General features: G+C 40.0%; 1 protein-coding gene across 4 annotated transcripts in view; it reads left to right on the forward strand.

Annotated features, from left to right (window-relative positions):
* AP2A2 (adaptor related protein complex 2 subunit alpha 2) overlaps positions 1-18,660 on the forward strand; it is a 45,693-nt gene that overhangs the window by 17,475 nt on the left and 9,558 nt on the right. For 2 of the 4 annotated variants that reach the window (XM_040066062.2, XM_040066060.2), the window contains exons 3-15: positions 3,744-3,886; positions 4,500-4,693; positions 7,727-7,856; positions 8,828-8,929; positions 9,907-10,015; positions 10,505-10,655; positions 11,065-11,233; positions 12,390-12,527; positions 13,769-13,951; positions 14,259-14,356; positions 14,528-14,759; positions 15,553-15,726; positions 17,646-17,809. In XM_040066062.2, the coding sequence (XP_039921996.1) occupies positions 3,744-3,886; positions 4,500-4,693; positions 7,727-7,856; positions 8,828-8,929; positions 9,907-10,015; positions 10,505-10,655; positions 11,065-11,233; positions 12,390-12,527; positions 13,769-13,951; positions 14,259-14,356; positions 14,528-14,759; positions 15,553-15,726; positions 17,646-17,809 (1,987 nt within the window). The remainder of the gene's footprint in view (positions 1-3,743; positions 3,887-4,499; positions 4,694-7,726; positions 7,857-8,827; positions 8,930-9,906; positions 10,016-10,504; positions 10,656-11,064; positions 11,234-12,389; positions 12,528-13,768; positions 13,952-14,258; positions 14,357-14,527; positions 14,760-15,552; positions 15,727-17,645; positions 17,810-18,660) is intronic. The other 2 variants (XM_040066061.2, XM_040066063.2) reach the window with 1 other exon arrangement.

An 18,660-nucleotide genomic window follows, 5' to 3' on the forward strand; every position in this document is an offset into this window, starting at 1 on the left:
TGTTGAAATGCAAGGGAGGCGATACACAAAAATTTGGAAGTAGTAATTATTTCTTAATAGTACCCATTGTTAATCAGCCCTTAATAATTTGTTTCTTAGTAAAATAACTGATAAATTTTTCGGGGAAAGCAAATAGCCTTTGCAATGCCCACTGTGCTCAAAACCTGCTGACATGTATTGTGAATCCTTCCTGTTTCTGCTGACTTGATTTGCAGCACTTGCAAATGTTGCCGAAAGCATTTGAAAATGAGCTGAGTTAAAAGAAATGATTGTGTATTGCAATAAAGATAACAGAACATGTGACATTTCCTTCTGCTCTTGTTCGGATGTTTGCTTGGGACTGGGGGAAGCTGTACTATTTTGGCACATACTTAAGCAATGAGACTTGTTATTAATGTTTAAAATAGAACCTTCAGAGCTCTTCGTAAATGCGACATGGGAAGGGAGAGGAATAGTTAAAATTTCAATAAGAATCTGAGCCACAGACTTCTTCAAAACAAAGCTGGAGGTAGACGTATATTGTGAGACCTTTGAAGTGCTCTTTTTTCAAACAGCTCAGATAATTAAATAATAAAAATTTTTAAACCCCCAGTATTCTGTTCTTGCTGGGAACTAATAAGATGTTGAAGAAGAGCTGTAGTAACTCTAACTTGGCCTAGTTTATAAGCTTGCCTGAGAACTGTTACACTGCCTTCAAATCTGTATATAAAGAGCTTTTGAAAGCAGTCAGTGTAGCATTTTTTCTGTCTTCAGAAAAGGTGTTTCAGGTACTGATTTTACAATACTCTTCTTTGATACCACATGGTGGAGAAGGAAGCTGCTTGTTAGTAGGATGGTGTTACATTTTGTGCTTGGTTGCATGGCCTAGCTTCTATCAAAAATTCTTCAAATACCCTGAGATCCGAGGACCTTGCTAATCTGTGCTCTTAAAATACTGGTATCTTGGAAGGATATAATGTTTTAAATAGCTGGGTCCTAAAGCTAAAAAGGAATTGCCAAACTCTGAAAAATAGTTTGTTGTCAAAGTTGATGTGATTCCAAGTATACATATTTTCGTCCGCTTACGTTCTTTGTTAAGCAGTTGGTTTGCAGCATTCTGTACTACCTCTTCCCTTCTGGTATCACACAATTAACACCAGTCATTTGAGAATATAAGAGATTAGATTTAATACTCCTAACTTTTGTATAGTGCTGATGGACTGTACACTACTAACAGGCAGCACTTCAGCCTCTTGACCTGCTGGGAATTCAGTCTTGGAGGCTGTTTGGGGTGTCTTTGCCTGTGGTAAAGTTCACGTGAAAGCTTCTTTCTGATGTCTTTTGGTGTTTCTGAATCTCAGAGAAGGCAACTGATGATGTTAATGCTATCCAATACCGTAGTAAGTCCTCAATTATGTAGAGCTTGGTCACTAGAGTTAGGCTGACTAAAATGGATTCAGCTTATCTAGTGCCCCCCTTCTGTGATTCATAATAGTATCTGGTAATGGTATTGGTCATCACCATTCCTGTCATTGGTCCCCTGGAATAGGTGGCTTGTCGGGAGTTGGAATGGTTTTTGTTGCTAGGTAATGTAAAGCCCCACTGGTTTATTCACTGATTATTTCTTTTCCTTCTGGATCTCATGTAGGTGACCAATTAAAATCAAATCTTAGGATGCAGAAACTCTTCCAGCTGAAAAAAACACGAGAAAACTAAAGCTGTCACCGCCTTTTCCTGTGTTTTGTTTTTGGGTTTTTTCCTTGCCTCTCCTAAGGAAAGGTATCTTTAATCTGCATCTCTCTGCCATGGTGGGATAGGAAGAAGCTTCTGCTTGAGTGCCCATTGTATTGGAAAAATAGTATAACAGGAAGTATTTATGCAGAATACTCCATTGCTGCTTACGCCATAGTTTGAAGGTCACAGCAGATGGGCAGGCATGGCTGAGTATCTTCTCTTTCCTCTGGCCATATTGCTTCCAAAGAAGGGGGAAAAAAATATTTCCCATTGGATGTTTCACTCTGGTTCCTCTGACAGTAATTCCGATGTCCAGGAAAACAAAATTCCCTACGTTTGTTTGCTAACTCAGCAGGAAAAGAGCCTTATGGCAGCAAACTGTAAAAGTGGCTTGAAGAAAGCATGTCTTTAGGCAGCTTTCTGCAGAGCTGGCTGTTGTCAGAGGATGTTGACAGGATCCAGTAGAGCAGGATTTGACTGCCATGGGTATCTTCAGTAGTGCTGCTTCCTGTATTGAAGTAGAATGTGACATATATTGGCTTCTGTAATATAGACCTCAAGATGATTCCTCTTTGCACAACATAAAAATAGCTTTAAGGTGAAGCTTCTTGTTGGCACTGTCTGTGCCAGTTAAAAAAAAAAAAAAATCAACAGGTGCCTAAAAAGCCAAATTAGAAGGGTATCATTGTCTGCACTAAAATGGCAGTGATTTCATTAAATTTATCTCAGTTTAAATAAGATTAAATAGAAGAATTTTTTAGGGTCAAAATAGAAAGCAACCCCCAAAATACATAGTTGCAGCCTGTAGACATAACCTTTTAGCATTGTATACTTCAGTGGGCCAACATGATTTCTGTTGATTCAGTGTTACATGTCTTCAAACAGATGGTTGTCTTCCTTCCTTCACTAACTGTAAGCTTAGTAGTGGTAAGGTTTCCTTGGTTTTTACTCAGTCTGTGAATGGAGTGTGAAGTCCATGGGAGCTATAGATTCATGTAGCCTGGCAAATTTAATATGCTTCTGTATCAGTTCATGAGAAGGAAGAAGGAGCAACTTCTGTACTATTAAGATTCTTTTTTAACTTCAGATTTATGTAATAGGCAGCTAAATATAAAATAAAAAGGCAGCTTAGAGCTTTTATTGGCAATGAGTAAAGGATAGCTTTAGTGTATGCAGTGCTGTTCTGGCTGAACCTGCCCATCACTAAAGAATAGATACTTGATGTGACAGATCAGTTATTCTGGGCCCAGAATGCTGAGGCAAAGGAGCTTATATAGCCTTTTAGGCAGCAGTATATATCAGAATTTTGCTACCCTGACTGAACTATCCAGCAGTCAGTCTTGCCTGATTTACTGGATACCCCTTTATTTCCTGATTTGAGGTGGGGAGAGAATGTAACACAGAAAGTGTTTTGTTCCTATGTAGCTCTTTCCTTCAGGAAAAGCAGTGGTCTCCCGATGAACTGGAAGCTGCACTGCTCTATTTTGCTTCTGTAAACTTCTAAAATCAGCAGTACTGCAACATATGGCTAAACCTATTTAGGGTTTTTCTTCTAAAACTGGAACACTTGTGAATACTTGTCATTTTACAAAAAATCTGAAGTTCTCATGATAATTTCATTTCATGTATTTCTTCAAGTCTTGGGGATAGACCGTTGTCACCCAATCTTTCTAAAACAACTTGCTGGGGATTTTTTTGTTGCAACTGACAGTGGTGCACTTGGAAAAGTTTGTTAGCACTTTTACTGGGAGAAAGGTTTGATAATTGGTTTTAAAGGAGAACGTGTATGGAAGACATAAATACACTTAACTGAAGTGGGAAAATCAAAATAGAGCAAACATGGATGTGCTGCCTCTTAGGAAGAACATATTCTAAGGACACTACAGGATACTTCAAGGACTAGATGACAGCATTATTTCCTGACCATTCTTTCATCACCGTCCTTTAGGATATAGATAATGGTAGATGGAATTATCACTAGGTAATAGCTCAACATAGACTTAATTGTTGTTTGTTTCCTTGCTTTGCAGGTGACAAGGCTCTGGATGGTTACAGTAAGAAAAAATATGTTTGCAAACTGCTCTTCATCTTCCTGCTTGGGCATGACATTGACTTTGGTCACATGGAGGCTGTAAACCTGCTCAGTTCCAATAGATATACAGAGAAACAAATTGTGAGTAACTTGGGCTCTATAAAAGATAAGCTGGTCTAATATCCTGCCTCAGCTATGGAGTCTGTAAAGAATTTTGCTTCATTCTCCCTGCCCTGGCTTAAAGCCTTATTTTGGCTCTAGGAATGATTCTGAAATCTAAACACCTTTGTGCACAGGCGGTCTTGAACTAGTTGCAAAAAATGTGCGTTCCGCATAAAATTATTGCTCTTGTTAAGAAGCTGCCTCGAGTCTTACATTAAAAGGTAACCTTTTAATTTTCCAAATATCTCTTTCCATCTCCCTAGGTAAGGTCATGTTTATCAGGTGTATGTAACTTATTAATACTTGAATAATAAGCCAAAATCTTGATTGGTCCCCATTCATCTAAAATGACCTTTTGAGAATATGCCAGAATAGACTGAGAAAACACTTAAAACCAGATAACTAGGGTAACACTGAACTTACTCATTTTTGTTTAATTCACTTGACTTCTCTAGCCTCTCTTCTGTCTAAATACTCATTTCTGCCCATATGGTATTGGAGAGAAGTGTATGTGTCAAAGAAATCCTGTTTCCTGTTAATGGCACAATAAATGAAGTCAGCTGAAATAGATTTTCCATGTTGTGGCTCACAGGGCTATCTGTTCATCTCCGTGCTGGTGAACTCTAACAGCGAGCTCATTCGCCTGATAAACAACGCCATCAAGAACGACCTGGCCAGCCGCAACCCCACCTTCATGGGCCTCGCTCTGCACTGCATTGCCAATGTGGGCAGCCGGGAGATGGCGGAAGCATTTGCTGGAGAAATTCCCAAAATTCTTGTGGCTGGGTAGGTGTGACATGCCTCTTTCACATACAACGCCAATAAACTTCTCTGCAACTTGGTTCCATGTCAGCACCTTGATCTGTGCTTATACGGCCCTGGGCTTGCAGTATAATGACAGTTCCAATAGCTCAGGTGCTTTCACTGGCCTGAGTGTGGAGTTGCTTGTAGGAGTGTAAGACTAAGTGGAAATGAAGACTTTTGGTGTTTTGAATAGGCTTTTACAGCCTTGTTGTGATCTGATTTTTGTTTTGCATAAATCTGTGGTACTGAATACCTCTGAAATCCGTATGTTTTACCTTCCTTACCTCTCCTGGTGAAAAAATAAATGAACCTAAATAGATGTTTATATTACAAATTTTGTTATAAAGTTACTGAGTAAATGTACTAACTCTGTAAGGAACATGATAATACTGATTTGTGAGTTTTCTCACTTTCTCTGCTAGCCATGTGAACAGCAATTCCTGTAAATGGCAAATAGTCACCACTCACTTTCTTACTTTGATATAGCTGAAAGTTTCTAAACAGACATGGCAAATGTCTGAAACTATAGTTAAATCAATGTAAACTTGGACCTATGATTGTAGGGTTAATTTATTTTCAAACTTAAAATGTCCAAGTGCAAACAGTGCATTTAAACTCTTATGGATATGAAATCTTTTAGAATATGCGTGGAATTTTTTTATAACAAGTAACTGTCTTACATTAATATAAAAAGTGACATGTGGTGTAAGAACTGTATTAATACCCCAAATGTCAGGCCACTGCTCTTGCCAGGTGCTGTTCTCCACGTAGCACAGTGGAGACAATACTGCAGTGATGAGTCATGGGGTTTTAATAAGATAACCTTAAAAAATTCCAAAAACTTCACTTGGTGTCACTATCACAGAGAGCACAGCACCTTCAGGTCAGACTTGTTTAAACTTTGAGCTGTGTTTGTTTTCTGAGATAACTCTTCAGGGTCTCATTCCTTCTGCATTTCTCACAGAATCACAGAATTTTTAGGTTGGAAGAGACCTTCAAGATCTTAGAGTCCAACCCATCTCTAATACCTCAACTAGACCATGACACCAAGTGCCACATCCAGTCTTTTTTTAAACACTTCTAGGCATGGTGACTCCACCACCTCCCCAGGCAAGCCATTCCAGTACTTTATCACTCTTTCTGTGAAAAATGTTTTTCTAATATCCAGCCTATATCTCCCTTGTCACAGCTTGAGACTGTGTCCTCTTGTTCTCTTAGTTGCTGCCTGGTGAAAGAGACCAACCCCCAGCTGTCTACAACCACCCTTCAGGGAGTTGTAGAGAGTGATAAGGTCACCTCTGAGTCTCCTTTTCTCCAGGCTGAGCAACCCCAGCTCCCTCAGTCGTTCCTCACAGGTCTTCTGTCCCAAGCCCCTCCCCAGCCTCGTTGCCTCCTCTGGACACGCTCAAGCGTCCCAACGTCCTTCCCAAACTGAGGGGCCCAGACCTGGACACAGCACTCAAGGTGTGGCCTCACCAGTGCTGAGTACAGGGGAAGAGTCACCTCCCTGCTCCTGCTGGCCACACCATTCCTGATCCAGGCCAGGATGCCATTGGCCCTCTTGGCCACCTGGGCACACTGCTGGCTCGCGTTCAGCTGCTGGCACCAGCACCCCCAGGTCCCTTCCTGCAGCCACACCGTCCCCAGCCTATAATGCTGCAGGGGGTTATTGTGGCCAAAGGGCAGGACTCGGCACTTGGACTTGTTAAACCTCATCTTGTTAGACTCTGCCCATCCGTCCAACTGGTCCAGATCTCTCTGCAGAGCCCTCCTACCTTCCAACAGATCGACACACACTCCCAGCATAGTGTCATCCACAAATTTACTAATGAAAGACTCAATACCCTCACCTCTGTCATCAATAAAAATATTGAGCAGAGCTGGCCCCAGCACAGACCCCTGAGGGACACCACTGGTGACTGGCCCCAGCTGGATGCAGCACCGTTCACCACCACTCTCTGGGCCCGGCCATCCAGCCAGTTCCTAACCCAGCAAAGAGTGCTCCTGTCCAAGCCACGGGCTGCCAGCTTATCCAGGAGTGTGCTGTGGGAGACAGTGCCAAAGACGTTGCTGAAGTCCAAATAGTCAACACCTAAGATAATATATATAAAATAAATTTGTGTGCCTGTCCTAAGTGACCAGAGCAGAATGAGCATTGTCAGTTACATTTGCAAATTCAGTGTAGCTCGCGTGGCTTAAATATACATTAGAGACAGGGGAGGAATAGGTTAGTGGGGGTTTTTGGGAGGTTTTTTTTGTGGTTTTTAACTGAGGTACAACTTGATCTCATGGAAAACTTATAAATTCATGAAGAATAACTGGGCTGAACTTCTACTGGGGATATAGAGGTTTCTGAACATTTAACCAAGATTACACATTATAAGCTGCCTCTTAAAACCTTTACTGGTAGTGCTCTGTACATTTTATAGCTGTTTGTGCATTCTACAAAATGCTTAATAAACGACTTTGTGAAAAGGAGTTCACTGAACTAGAATAGTTGCATGCCACTCTTAAAATAGTCCATCTCTGTGCCAGCAGCAGGGATGGCAAGGTGAATAAATTTGTGAGTTGTGTGCTGTAGGTGCTGAAGCTGTGGAGTAGTTCGTGGTTTCTATCTGACATCCAGGACCTATCAGGAGATCCAGCTTTGGTCACATTCATGAGGTAGTGTGTGTGAACTTCTGATTTTCCAAGCCTGGAAGAAGCTTGTTCTTGGGATCAGATGAGATGAACTTTCAGTTCTTATAAAAAGATGTGAAATATCACTCCAAGTTATAAAGAATCATTGCATGTGTCTAGTAGCCTCTGTAATAGTTGAAAACTTGACTAATTAAACTTACTGGAAAAATTAAGAAGAACAAATACTTCAGCTTAAGAAGACTTCAGTGAACTTCTGTTGAAAAGATGCAGCCTGGCCAGGGATGCTGAGTCAGTTTGAAATCTGGCATAAAGCTGTCCTGCAGGTATTGCTGTTCCTTAACCACTGTATTTTAAATCAGTATGTATGTCTTGCAGGGACACTATGGATAGTGTGAAGCAAAGTGCTGCTTTATGCTTGCTGCGTTTGTACAGAACTTCCCCTGACCTTGTTCCCATGGGAGACTGGACCTCTCGAGTGGTGCATCTCCTCAATGACCAGCACTTGGTAAATCAGCTTCATTATGCTTCTTGGGCCTAGTGTGTATAGAAAATGATGTGACTTCTGCTGGTAAATGCACCAGAAGTTTATTTCTTGAGTCTTTCAAGCAAGGCTTGCTGTTGCCTTCAGGCTTTGGGAAGAAAATGGAAGGAGTTGTCCTTTTTTGGTTGTTGTATATATTAATTTTTAATAAAGCTTTGTTTGCATTTTCACTGTAGATGGAAGAATGGTATGTACAAGTTCTTCTTTTTCTCTGGCTGTAAATTAATTAATCTTGTGCCATGTTACACTAAGTCACATTGCATGGGTGTAATATTTCCTAGGCACTTTAAGACTAGATCTGCACTAAAAATTCAAGACTTCATTTGTCATTTGCTTAGAATTCCTTGTCCTGTCGTGTCCATGTCATTCTTACTCTGAGGCTTAAAAAACCGTATTACTTAGAAAAGAGACCCTGGTTTTCCCCCAGTCCAGTTACTTTATGACAATAAGGCTGTTAATACCTGTACTTCAACAGTAATGACTGCTTCAGTATGCAGTAGTAATATCCAGTGCCTGTGTTACACAGAGCCTCATGTTGGTTTGTAAGAATTCTTTCCTGGATGATTTGCTGCACTGAATTTCTTCTGCTCATGCTTCTCTTGTATAATAAGACAATTTGTGTCCAAGCTTCATTTTAATACAGCTCTCTTATTTTAGATGTACTCTCCAAACATGAGACAAAACTATGCAAAAAATAGCATAAAATGCTCTGCAAGCACGGCAGTATCATGTTGTTGAAAATTCTTTTGGATTCTGCAGGTGTGAAATTAGTCTAGCTGCTAGCCAAATAAAAGGTGTTTTAATGTAGGGCTTTGTGATGGGGATAAATATATGTTTTTTGTATATTAAAATCAATTTAATTGAAAGGTGTTAATGGGCAGCCTTGTTAACTGATAGAAAACTGAACATGGGGTTTTGTGTTTTGTTTTTTCTAGGGTGTGGTTACTGCAGCTACAAGTCTGATCACCACTTTGGCACAGAAGAACCCGGAAGAGTTTAAGACTTCAGTCTCCTTGGCAGTGTCTAGATTAAGCAGAGTGAGTCCAATGATGACCCTGATAATACTTCACTGTTGATTAATTTACTCAGCTTTCTAGATCAGGTTAGCTTCCTGTTCAGCTTTCTAGGGTCAGATTAGTTTACTGTACCATTAAATGTGAAGATGATTCAGTGTCCCTTCATGTGGGTGCTTCAGGTAACCTCTTTAAATGCTTGTTGCTTACCAGACGGAGAGCTGTATTGGCTTGCCCAAACTTTCTTGGTTTATGCTGTGCTCCAAGTAGTAATCCTCACTTTGTTACTGTAATACCAAAGAATATTTGGATCAAAGACTGACTCTACAGACTTCACACAAACCCCTCAAACATACAGACTGTAGTTTTAACTTTATCTAAGCTTCTTACAAGACAAATTGCCTTCCTCTTCCTTCTTTTGAATTGCTGCTAAGTTAATAATCGTAAGCATCTGATATTTGTAAATGATGTAGGGGGTTAAGCAGGGGTAGGGAGGAGTGGAGGGTCTGTAAGTTAACATTTCCTTGCTGGAAAACTCACGTCACTATTTTGTTTGACTTTGTTTTCCCCTTCCTTTTGGAAGGTGTGCAAGGCTAGGGAGGCTGCTGCTTCAAAAACGGAATTGCAGTCTCACCTATCAGCAGCCACCAGACTGTTGGCTGAATCTGTGAATTGCTGGAACAGAGAAAGTCAAGCTTCTGGTTAAACACTTTGATGTTACAAGATGGTTGTCTTCATTCTTTAAAAAAGTGAGGCAGCTTTTTTAGAAGAGGCTTCTTAGACTACTGTATCTGCAAAACTGGATTTTCATGCCTAGCATTTACTGTGGTGTTCTCATAGTATGGCAGCTTGCACCTAATTAATCTAATGAACTAGACATTGCTAGTGACACAGTTTTTTAAACTTCTGTCAGAGGTGACCTACAGTGTTCTTTGGGTCCTTTTCATGATAGTGAATCAATTAACTTCAGCAGCTGACATGCTTGGGTGTTTGTTTTACAGATTGTAACTTCGGCATCAACAGATCTTCAGGACTACACATACTACTTTGTTCCTGCTCCCTGGCTATCTGTGAAACTTCTGAGGCTGTTACAGTGCTATCCACCTCCAGGTAATGCACAGATCCCAGCACTGGTCATCTCTCTTATGCAGTACGCTGGCTCCAAAGAGCTACTGCACTGCAGCGTTACCATAGCTTGGAGTGCAAGCACATTGTCTTAAGGCAAAGATACTGAAGCTTGTACTCCTTAGTGTTTCTGGTAGATCTAAGCTACTTGGCCTTTTGAATTATCTTGTGTTTAATTTTGACAAAATGTCTAACCGGGGTGCATCTTACAAATCATTGGCAGCTGCCACTTTAACCATTCATTAATATCAACTATATTAAAGCCTCAAAGTATGTTGTAGTGCAGATTGTGTTTGGCTTTTGTTCTCACCCAGGACTGTGGCTTGGAATTCTTTTCCCATGTGTGTTTGGGAGTGTAAATGTTTTTAATGTCTCAGAAAAGTTAGTTAATTTAGATTAAGCCAGGGGAAAGCCCAAGGTAGGGCTTAGGGTTTGGAGCAAAACGAAGTCGTCCAATGGCTCGTTCTTCTCTAGAAGACCCTGCGGTACGTGGCCGCCTGACAGAATGCCTGGAAACCATCCTCAACAAAGCACAGGAGCCACCAAAGTCAAAGAAAGTGCAGCACTCGAATGCAAAGAACGCTGTCCTGTTTGAGGCAATAAGCTTAATTATACATCATGACAGGTGAGCCGGGACAATGCTTCTGTTATCAGAGTGGTTTTTAAAGTGAAAAGCTGGGGCTTTGTCTTGAGCAGTTAATCAGATTTTAATGGGGGAGGGAGTGGAGGAGAAAAGAATACAAAGTTGCTTGCTGGATTGGAACGCAGCCACATCAGTGTAACTGAACTGTGAACTGTGTAGCTTTGGGTTTTGCTGCTTCTTTATTTGATGTTTTGTATTGACCCCACTGCTCTAATCCGACAGAGATGATTTATTTGCTCACAGTATCTGAATTTGCATTTCACCAGCAAAGCATTCTAGCAGACACTTTGAGGCATTTTAAGAAATTTCCACTGCAGAAATAGTATTCTGAATTGAATGTTCTCAAACCTGTTGCTTTTAACCCTTTCACTTTCTCTCCTGTTCTGTGCAGTGAGCCAAACCTACTAGTCCGTGCCTGTAACCAGCTAGGTCAATTCTTGCAGCACCGAGAAACTAATTTGCGTTACCTAGCACTGGAAAGCATGTGCACGCTTGCCAGCTCTGAATTCTCACATGAGGCTGTGAAAACACACATAGAAACAGTTATCAATGCACTGAAGGTAAATATTGAAGTATGTGGTCTGTTTTTGAGTGTTGTCTTCTCCCCTGCCTCAATGCCCTCGCCCCCACTGCCCCAAGCTCCCCATCTCTAATTAAGTTAATAATACTTAGGGACCAAATGAGTTATTCCTTGAAGTCTGCTTCAGTTTTTTTTACTTCAGTCCAGCAAAATCTTACTGTGCTGGCACTTGCAGAGGTCAGCTTTTGTTGATTTCTGCACCTTGCTAGTAAATCTGGTACCTGTAGCTGTGTCCCCAGTAACACTGGTATCTGCTCAAGTGTAGGCTGAAGATGAATAATTGTTTAAAAATGTAGAATTTCAAAGTAGAGAACTCTGTGAAGGCAGTTTTATTACTGTCTTGCTGGTATTGGACACTCTTCCTTCACTGTAGTATCTTACGGGGAGTGGTGGAGCAGATCAGCTTGCACTGCAGAATTGTAAAGACCAGGAGCCAGAAAGACAAATTCCCAGGCCATGTTTGTGACAAAGCAGAAGTTAAAAGAGTAAGACTGATTTGCATGTAAATTTGCTTGCACACTTGGATGTTCAAGTGCTTTGTTTTCTTCCAAGTTTGTGCTGTAGCATATTTATACATTTGTCAGAGTTCAAAGTATGTATTTGTTTTAGCTGGGCTTCAGTTGTTACAAGGCATGCCCAACACTAAACCTTCGGGTAGTTAAATGCTCCTTGGTCTGGTAACAATTTAACCATTTCAGCCAGTTATTGGTGCATTTATGGCCACTGGTACCAGTTACTCAGTGCATGGTGGACCACAAATTCACTCACCCTACTCTTTGTAATACTGAAGTGTTCTCTACAAACTCCTCCATTCTTTCAGCACCTGCACAGATTTGAATAAGTATGCTACAGAAACAAAACCTGATGATTTGAATTTATGGGATGGTATTTAAAAGCAGGAAGCTGTCTGAGTCTCCACTGACCTCTTCCTAGGTGACTGAAAGTGAGAAACAGCATAGGAAATGCACAGCTTATATAAAGGGTATATGTGAGTTCATTCTACATCTGAAAAATCATGCAAATTCATTTGTTTTAAATTTGATTGTGTATTATACTACGTTTCATCTCTTAAGTTGCATTTACTTTCCAAACAAAGATGAAATCATCTTGACCTTTGACTCTGTGTCTTTTTGCAGACTGAAAGAGATGTAAGTGTACGACAGAGAGCTGTAGATCTCCTGTATGCAATGTGTGACCGAAGCAATGCCCAGCAGATTGTGGCTGAAATGCTCAATTACCTGGAGACTGCTGATTATTCCATTAGAGAAGAAATTGTAAGCTGTTGGTGTTTTTCTTAAATATTTGTTTCATAGCCACATTTGGTACCATAAGTATAATTTATTGATTGGGAATCTGCATAGTATGTGATAAAGATTACTTTTCATGGTGGCTTAAAAAAAAAGCCCAGACAAAACTACTAAAACAAACAAACAAAAAACCAAATTCCCCCACCTTTGTAGTCTAATAGCAAATAATTTAGGTTAAACTAATCCAGCAGGCAGGGGGGAGGCTTGGAAACTTAAGAATTTTAAAAGCTGATCTTGGTCTCAGGGCAGTGCATATAAAAGGCAAAGTGAATTTTATATGTGAGCCAACACATTATCCACATCTGAGGGTTAGGTCCTACTCTAGCTGATTGTCCAATAGCTTCAAAAATTAGTAGTAAATGCTTATTTGTACGTAGAACTTCATATGCTCTGAGAATGTTCAGTCTAAGGGATCCCAAAACCAATACCTTATAATCAGCTATGAGGCCTGATACCTGTCTCCTTCCTACCAATAGGATAAAAGTTGAAATACTCAAACATCTTTAGGACAGTAAACAAAACTTGTACTTACAGTAGTTATTTAGATTAGTTAGGTGCTGAAGTCCTTTGGTTGGAGAAGTGAATGTGGAATAAAGTGTTAGTTGTTTTACTTCTTGTGCTGTCTGGTTGCTGTTGGCAATGTCCCCTGACTTGGCAGATAGTGAGAATTTCATTCTGTTCCCTTATACTGACCTGTTCTTTTAAGAGTAGTAAATGCAACTGATAATAAATTGTGTGGGGTCTCCCCTGAAGCTGATTGTTTGCTTCACGATGCAGGAATCTGAGTAGGACCTGAAAAAGTCAGCTATGCTTTGGTGACTCTATTTGCCTCTGCTATCTTGATTTCCTTTTGCAGTTTTTTGAGAGGTTTCCAGTTTCCTATTTGATCCTGTTTTGGTGGTAGCTTAGATGGTGTTTTTATAGCAAACAAAAAATTCTATAAATTGTTCTTAATCATTCAGGTACACAATTGGAAAGCCACAAAGATAGAACATATTTGAATGCATTATGGGGAAAGCAATATGTGCCTGGCAACTGCTGTATTCCGGCACAGCATTTCAATGTTCACCTTTCACCTTGGCTGTGGGAACAAGTGAACAAGCTCATACATCTGAAACTGAGGCTTCTGGGCCAGTGTGGGGCATCACCAGGTGTATACAGCTCAGTCAGAGCTAGCCAACCTCCTGTGCTCTCTTCTGTGTGCTCAGGTTCTGAAGGTTGCAATTCTAGCTGAGAAGTATGCAGTGGATTACACCTGGTATGTGGATACAATCCTGAATCTGATTCGCATTGCTGGTGACTATGTCAGTGAAGAAGTGTGGTACCGAGTTATTCAGATTGTCATCAACAGGGATGATGTGCAAGGATATGCAGCAAAGACTGTTTTTGAGGTGAGAGTAACTTTTCAATTCCCTTTCAAAATGAGCTAAGAATTGAGGAAGCACCACATGATGTAACAGGGGAAACTTGAGGAGTTCCGACTGTCACCAGAAGTCCACAGTGCTGCTAGAAGGGCCTAAGAGACATTAGAGTCTTCTGGGAAATCATACCACCATCATGTTGTTCTCATTTGTGCTCTGTAGTGCCTAGATCCTTGGTCTGCTCTTTCAGGAAAGTAGATGAGAAAACTGGGAATGGAAGTAAAGGAAAAGATGTTTTTTCATACATTGCATATCAATGATTATTAATGTGTTACAGGCCCTTCAGGCTCCAGCATGCCACGAGAATCTTGTAAAAGTAGGTGGCTACATCCTGGGAGAATTTGGAAATCTGATAGCAGGTGATCCAAGATCAAGGTAAAACACCTAAAATACTGAATTGAGATAGTAACGCTTTCTGTAAAGAACTTAATTCCTAGCATTCCTAAAGTCTAGTTAACAAATCATTCACCTCTTGCTAATAATGCAATAATAAGGATTGTCATATCTACAAAAACTGAACAAATTATTTTTTTTCCATCTTTTAAGTCCCCTCATCCAGTTCAACTTGCTACATTCCAAGTTTCATCTGTGTAGTGTTCCTACCCGAGCTCTGCTTCTGTCTACCTACATCAAGTTTGTGAACCTGTTTCCAGAAATCAAAACTACAATTCAAGATGTGCTGCGCAGTGACAGTCAGCTAAAGAATGCTGATGTTGAGCTGCAGCAGAGAGCTGTTGAGTATTTGAGGCTCAGTACTATTGCTAGTACTGATATATTGGTAGGTATAAAGGTTTATTTTCTTCATTATGCAGTACTCTGCTGTCAACAGGTTAAACTCTATTAAACCTCACGTGATTGCTCAGAAAACTCAGTGCAGAATTAAGGATTACATTGTGGGTCCTGGTTCTTTTAGTCTCCTTAATTCTGCTGTAGTCATCTTTAATTTAAATTAAATTCCAACTTGTTATTGCTGTAGTGGTACATATGACCATTAAGACATGTTAATCTGGAGCAGAGAAGCCAGGGAAAGCTGGCACAATCCAGGGTCCTAGAGGATTTAGATATCAAAAGGCTGGGGCTTTCTTTTGAGAGCTTACTTTATGGTGGGCAGGAAAAGTGTACTCTCTTGAAGTTCGGACAGGTCTGAGCAGAGCATTGCACATTTGGTTTTGACATGTAATAAATGCTTAGGTCTGAGTAGAAACTTGAGTATTCTCTGTGGTTTAAGTCTAGGTCTCCCTGATTTAAGGACCCTTAGGTCTGCTATGTTCTCATTATTTACTTTTTTTTAAATTTAATATCACTGTTTCAGGGAAGTAATATGCTCCTGTTTTCTTAACCAAGTGCTTTGGAAGGACTTCAGAAAGTTTTAAAGATTTCTTTTTTTTTTTCTTTTAAAGAAGCGATCAATCCCTCACTACAATAAACTGCTTAATAATTTTCTGTGTGGGTAACTACTGCTTTTGCTTTATGCGATCTATAAGGGTATGTCTCCTCAAAGACTCAGAAGCTGGTTTGGCTTTTTCTCTCAGGTTTAACTAATACGTTTTTTTTTTTCCCCTAATGGTAAGGCTACAGTGTTGGAAGAAATGCCTCCCTTTCCAGAGAGGGAATCTTCTATTTTGGCTAAACTGAAGAAGAAGAAAGGCCCAGGCACAGTTACTGACCTTGAAGAGATTAAAAAGGAGAGGAACTCTGACATGAATGGAAGTGCTGAACCTGCTGCTGTCGATGCCAATGCTGTTGTGAGTTTAAAAGCTGTTATTTCACCAGTTTAGTTGGTCTGCAAATGAGAAAAGTCTAGTTTCCTAAAGTGGCCTTTTGGGGATTTAAAACCTCTCATCTGAAACTCAAGTCTGTAGGTGTTTGCAATAAAGCAGGGGATGTACAGCTGCTTTCCCCTCGCTGCATGCTTGGATGCAGTTTTCCTTTGGAAATCTTACATAAGTGGGGACAAACTGTCTGCAGCCTAAAAAAATCCCTTTTACATTGTCACTTGAAAAATATTGCTGTTCACTTTAGATATGTGAATTTCCTTGTTGGTGAAATTGCACTGAGGTTGACATTATAAAATTCACATATTTAAAAGGAGTTAACTTGAATTTCAGAATATCTGCTGATTTTTCTGCTTTGTCTAACATTATTTTGCGTCTTGATTTGAGTTACTGTTTTTCATAGAAGTGGACAACACTCACCTTCACTGGGAAGTCCTTAAATCAATACAAAGTTGTTACTTTTTATTTGACGTTTATTTATTTATTTAATGTTACTTAATATTTGAGTTCAGTTTTGCTAGACAAATCCACAGGTTTTTTTTCTTCTGAGCTGAAACTTCTCATTTTATTGTCTGCTAAAGCTGGTAGGATCAGTTTTTCCCATAATGTAATACTTCTTTCTGGTTTAAATGCCTAGAATATCTTATAGTTAGATTTAAGATGCTGTAGAAGGTTACCTAGAGAAGGAAATACTGTAGCATGCTCCCTGCCCAGTTTCTTAAAGCATCATAATTTACTACTTAGTCACTGCCATGTATAAGAGTAGCTACTCCAAGTGCAACAGTTTTGTCTGGACAGAAATCTCTTTCCAGCAGAGAACTTGCAAAATTCTTTGAATGCCAAATCGAGGTGACTGGCAGTTAATACTGCATTATGCTTTACGAGCTTCACTTTATGGGTTGCAGCTATGTAACAGACTGCACAGTGTTACCTTCACCAGTGGCTTTATCTGGTTTAGATTCCAAAACTGTTAGAAATTTGAGATCTAACCTTTGTTTGTTTTTAGTAGGTCCTAATGATTGGCTTCTTAAAGTGTTTTGCCAGGGAATTTTTCATTATACTCTATGGAGTATACGATAACTTGGAGTTGGCTTACAAAAACAAGAGCTCCGATTCATCCAAATGCATCTCATGACTCATCCTCAGATTATCTGGCATAGTGGAAGCTGCTAATGTCTAATACATGACCATTTTGATTAACAGTCTGTGCTTTGTTCTTGCATGCCATTTGGGCACATATATGCAGCCTCTGTTGCATGATTCTGTGTCCTGGCTGCTTGATTTGTTCTATTTGAGGAAAAAACAGTTTAAACATCTTGTCTCTTCCTCTAGTGTTTGCAGCTTGAACTGGCTACAGGCTCTGCTTTTTTTGCTGGTTTTGTTTACATTCTTTCTAAGATTTGCCAGGCTTCAGAAACCCAGGATTAAACTGATAGTCATTTTTAAAGATGCTATGATGACCTGTGATTTAGGTTTGTGTAAAAGCCACTTGCTTTCTTGATGGGTTCTTCATGAAAGAAAAGCAACACGTGAATTTTATTCTCTAGAATACCTACTTTCCCTTGAGATTGAGGGGGAAAGAGGGGGGTAGAAAAACTGTCATCTTTGTCATCTTTCTTCTGCAGAACCAGATTTTGGTTTTGTTCTTATTTAACGGTTAGATGGACATAACTCTCTTCAAAGGAAAAAAAGAAAACCACATCTGTAAATCACCTTAAATTGAAATTCAGCGTGGTAACTGTTGCATCTGTGAACCCTTTTGCAGCCATTCAAGCCTCGGTTTGGGGTGGGAAGAAGCACTTTGCCACAGCTTAGTTTGTCTACGCAAACGAGACAGCTTTGTTGTAGTTTTGTTGCAGTGTAACACCAAAGTGTCTTGTCTTCCTTAGCGTACTCCTTCTCCATCAGAGGATCTTCTGGGTCTGGGTGCTGCCCCTGTCACCAATGCAGCTCCCCCACCTTTCGCTCCTGGTAACCTGCTCGTGGATGTATTTGCAGATTCACCTTCTGCAATTGCACCTCTTGCTCCTGGTTCTGATGACAACTTTGCGAGGTAATTAAGTCACCCTGAAAGGAATTTGAAGGAGAATTTGTTTGCTAAAACAGGACTGAAGGAAGAACACACATAACTTTTGGTTTTGTTCCAGCATATTGAGGGCATTCCGGGGTGGCAGTTTTGCAGCAAGAGAGGTGTTCTTGGACACTCTGCTGGATGTGCTGTCTTTATTGAATATCTCTTCTAATGGAAAAACTGAGTCTGCAGTACTCAGCCTGAGGATATTTGCCACACAGTAGTGTCTGGTGGTTTTCATGCTGGTTTTCCTTCTTTGTTAAATTAAGCTGCTTGTGCATCTCCATATATCTTGAAGTGGGGTTATCTGTCCTGATATGAATACGTTTCTTCTTATTTTCATTTCATAAAGCATTCTTGTCTCTCCACTTATGGCAAGCTGCTACTGAAACAGTGAGATGGATTGTATCCAGAGATACTGCTTCCCAGATTTTAATGCTGCACTTCAGCTGTTCCGCTACTGTCTGACAAAGGGTTGTGAAAAGGGGATTAAATAAAAAGGTGGTTTTCTCTTTTTTTTTTTTAAAGGGGATTTGACACTAAAATTACATTAGCAAGTATAGTGTAGGTACAATGTGTTATTAACCCCATTAGTATTAAAACCCCCTGTGGCTACTCCCAAATGTTATTTGGCTAAATTTTTCGGAATGAATGGTATAAAATCACAGAATGTCTTCAAAATCAGTTGTATTACTGGACAAGAAGATATTGGTGTTGTCAAGGACCAGATTTTGAATGTTGGCACAACAGGTTTTCAATGGAACTTAATATAAAAGACATAACTAAGGAAACTGATCTGCCTGGATCATTGACACTTTCATTGAAATTTTATA

The sequence above is a fragment of the Hirundo rustica genome, chromosome 6 (genome assembly GCF_015227805.2).
Source record: "Hirundo rustica isolate bHirRus1 chromosome 6, bHirRus1.pri.v3, whole genome shotgun sequence".
Lineage (NCBI taxonomy): Eukaryota > Metazoa > Chordata > Aves > Passeriformes > Hirundinidae > Hirundo > Hirundo rustica.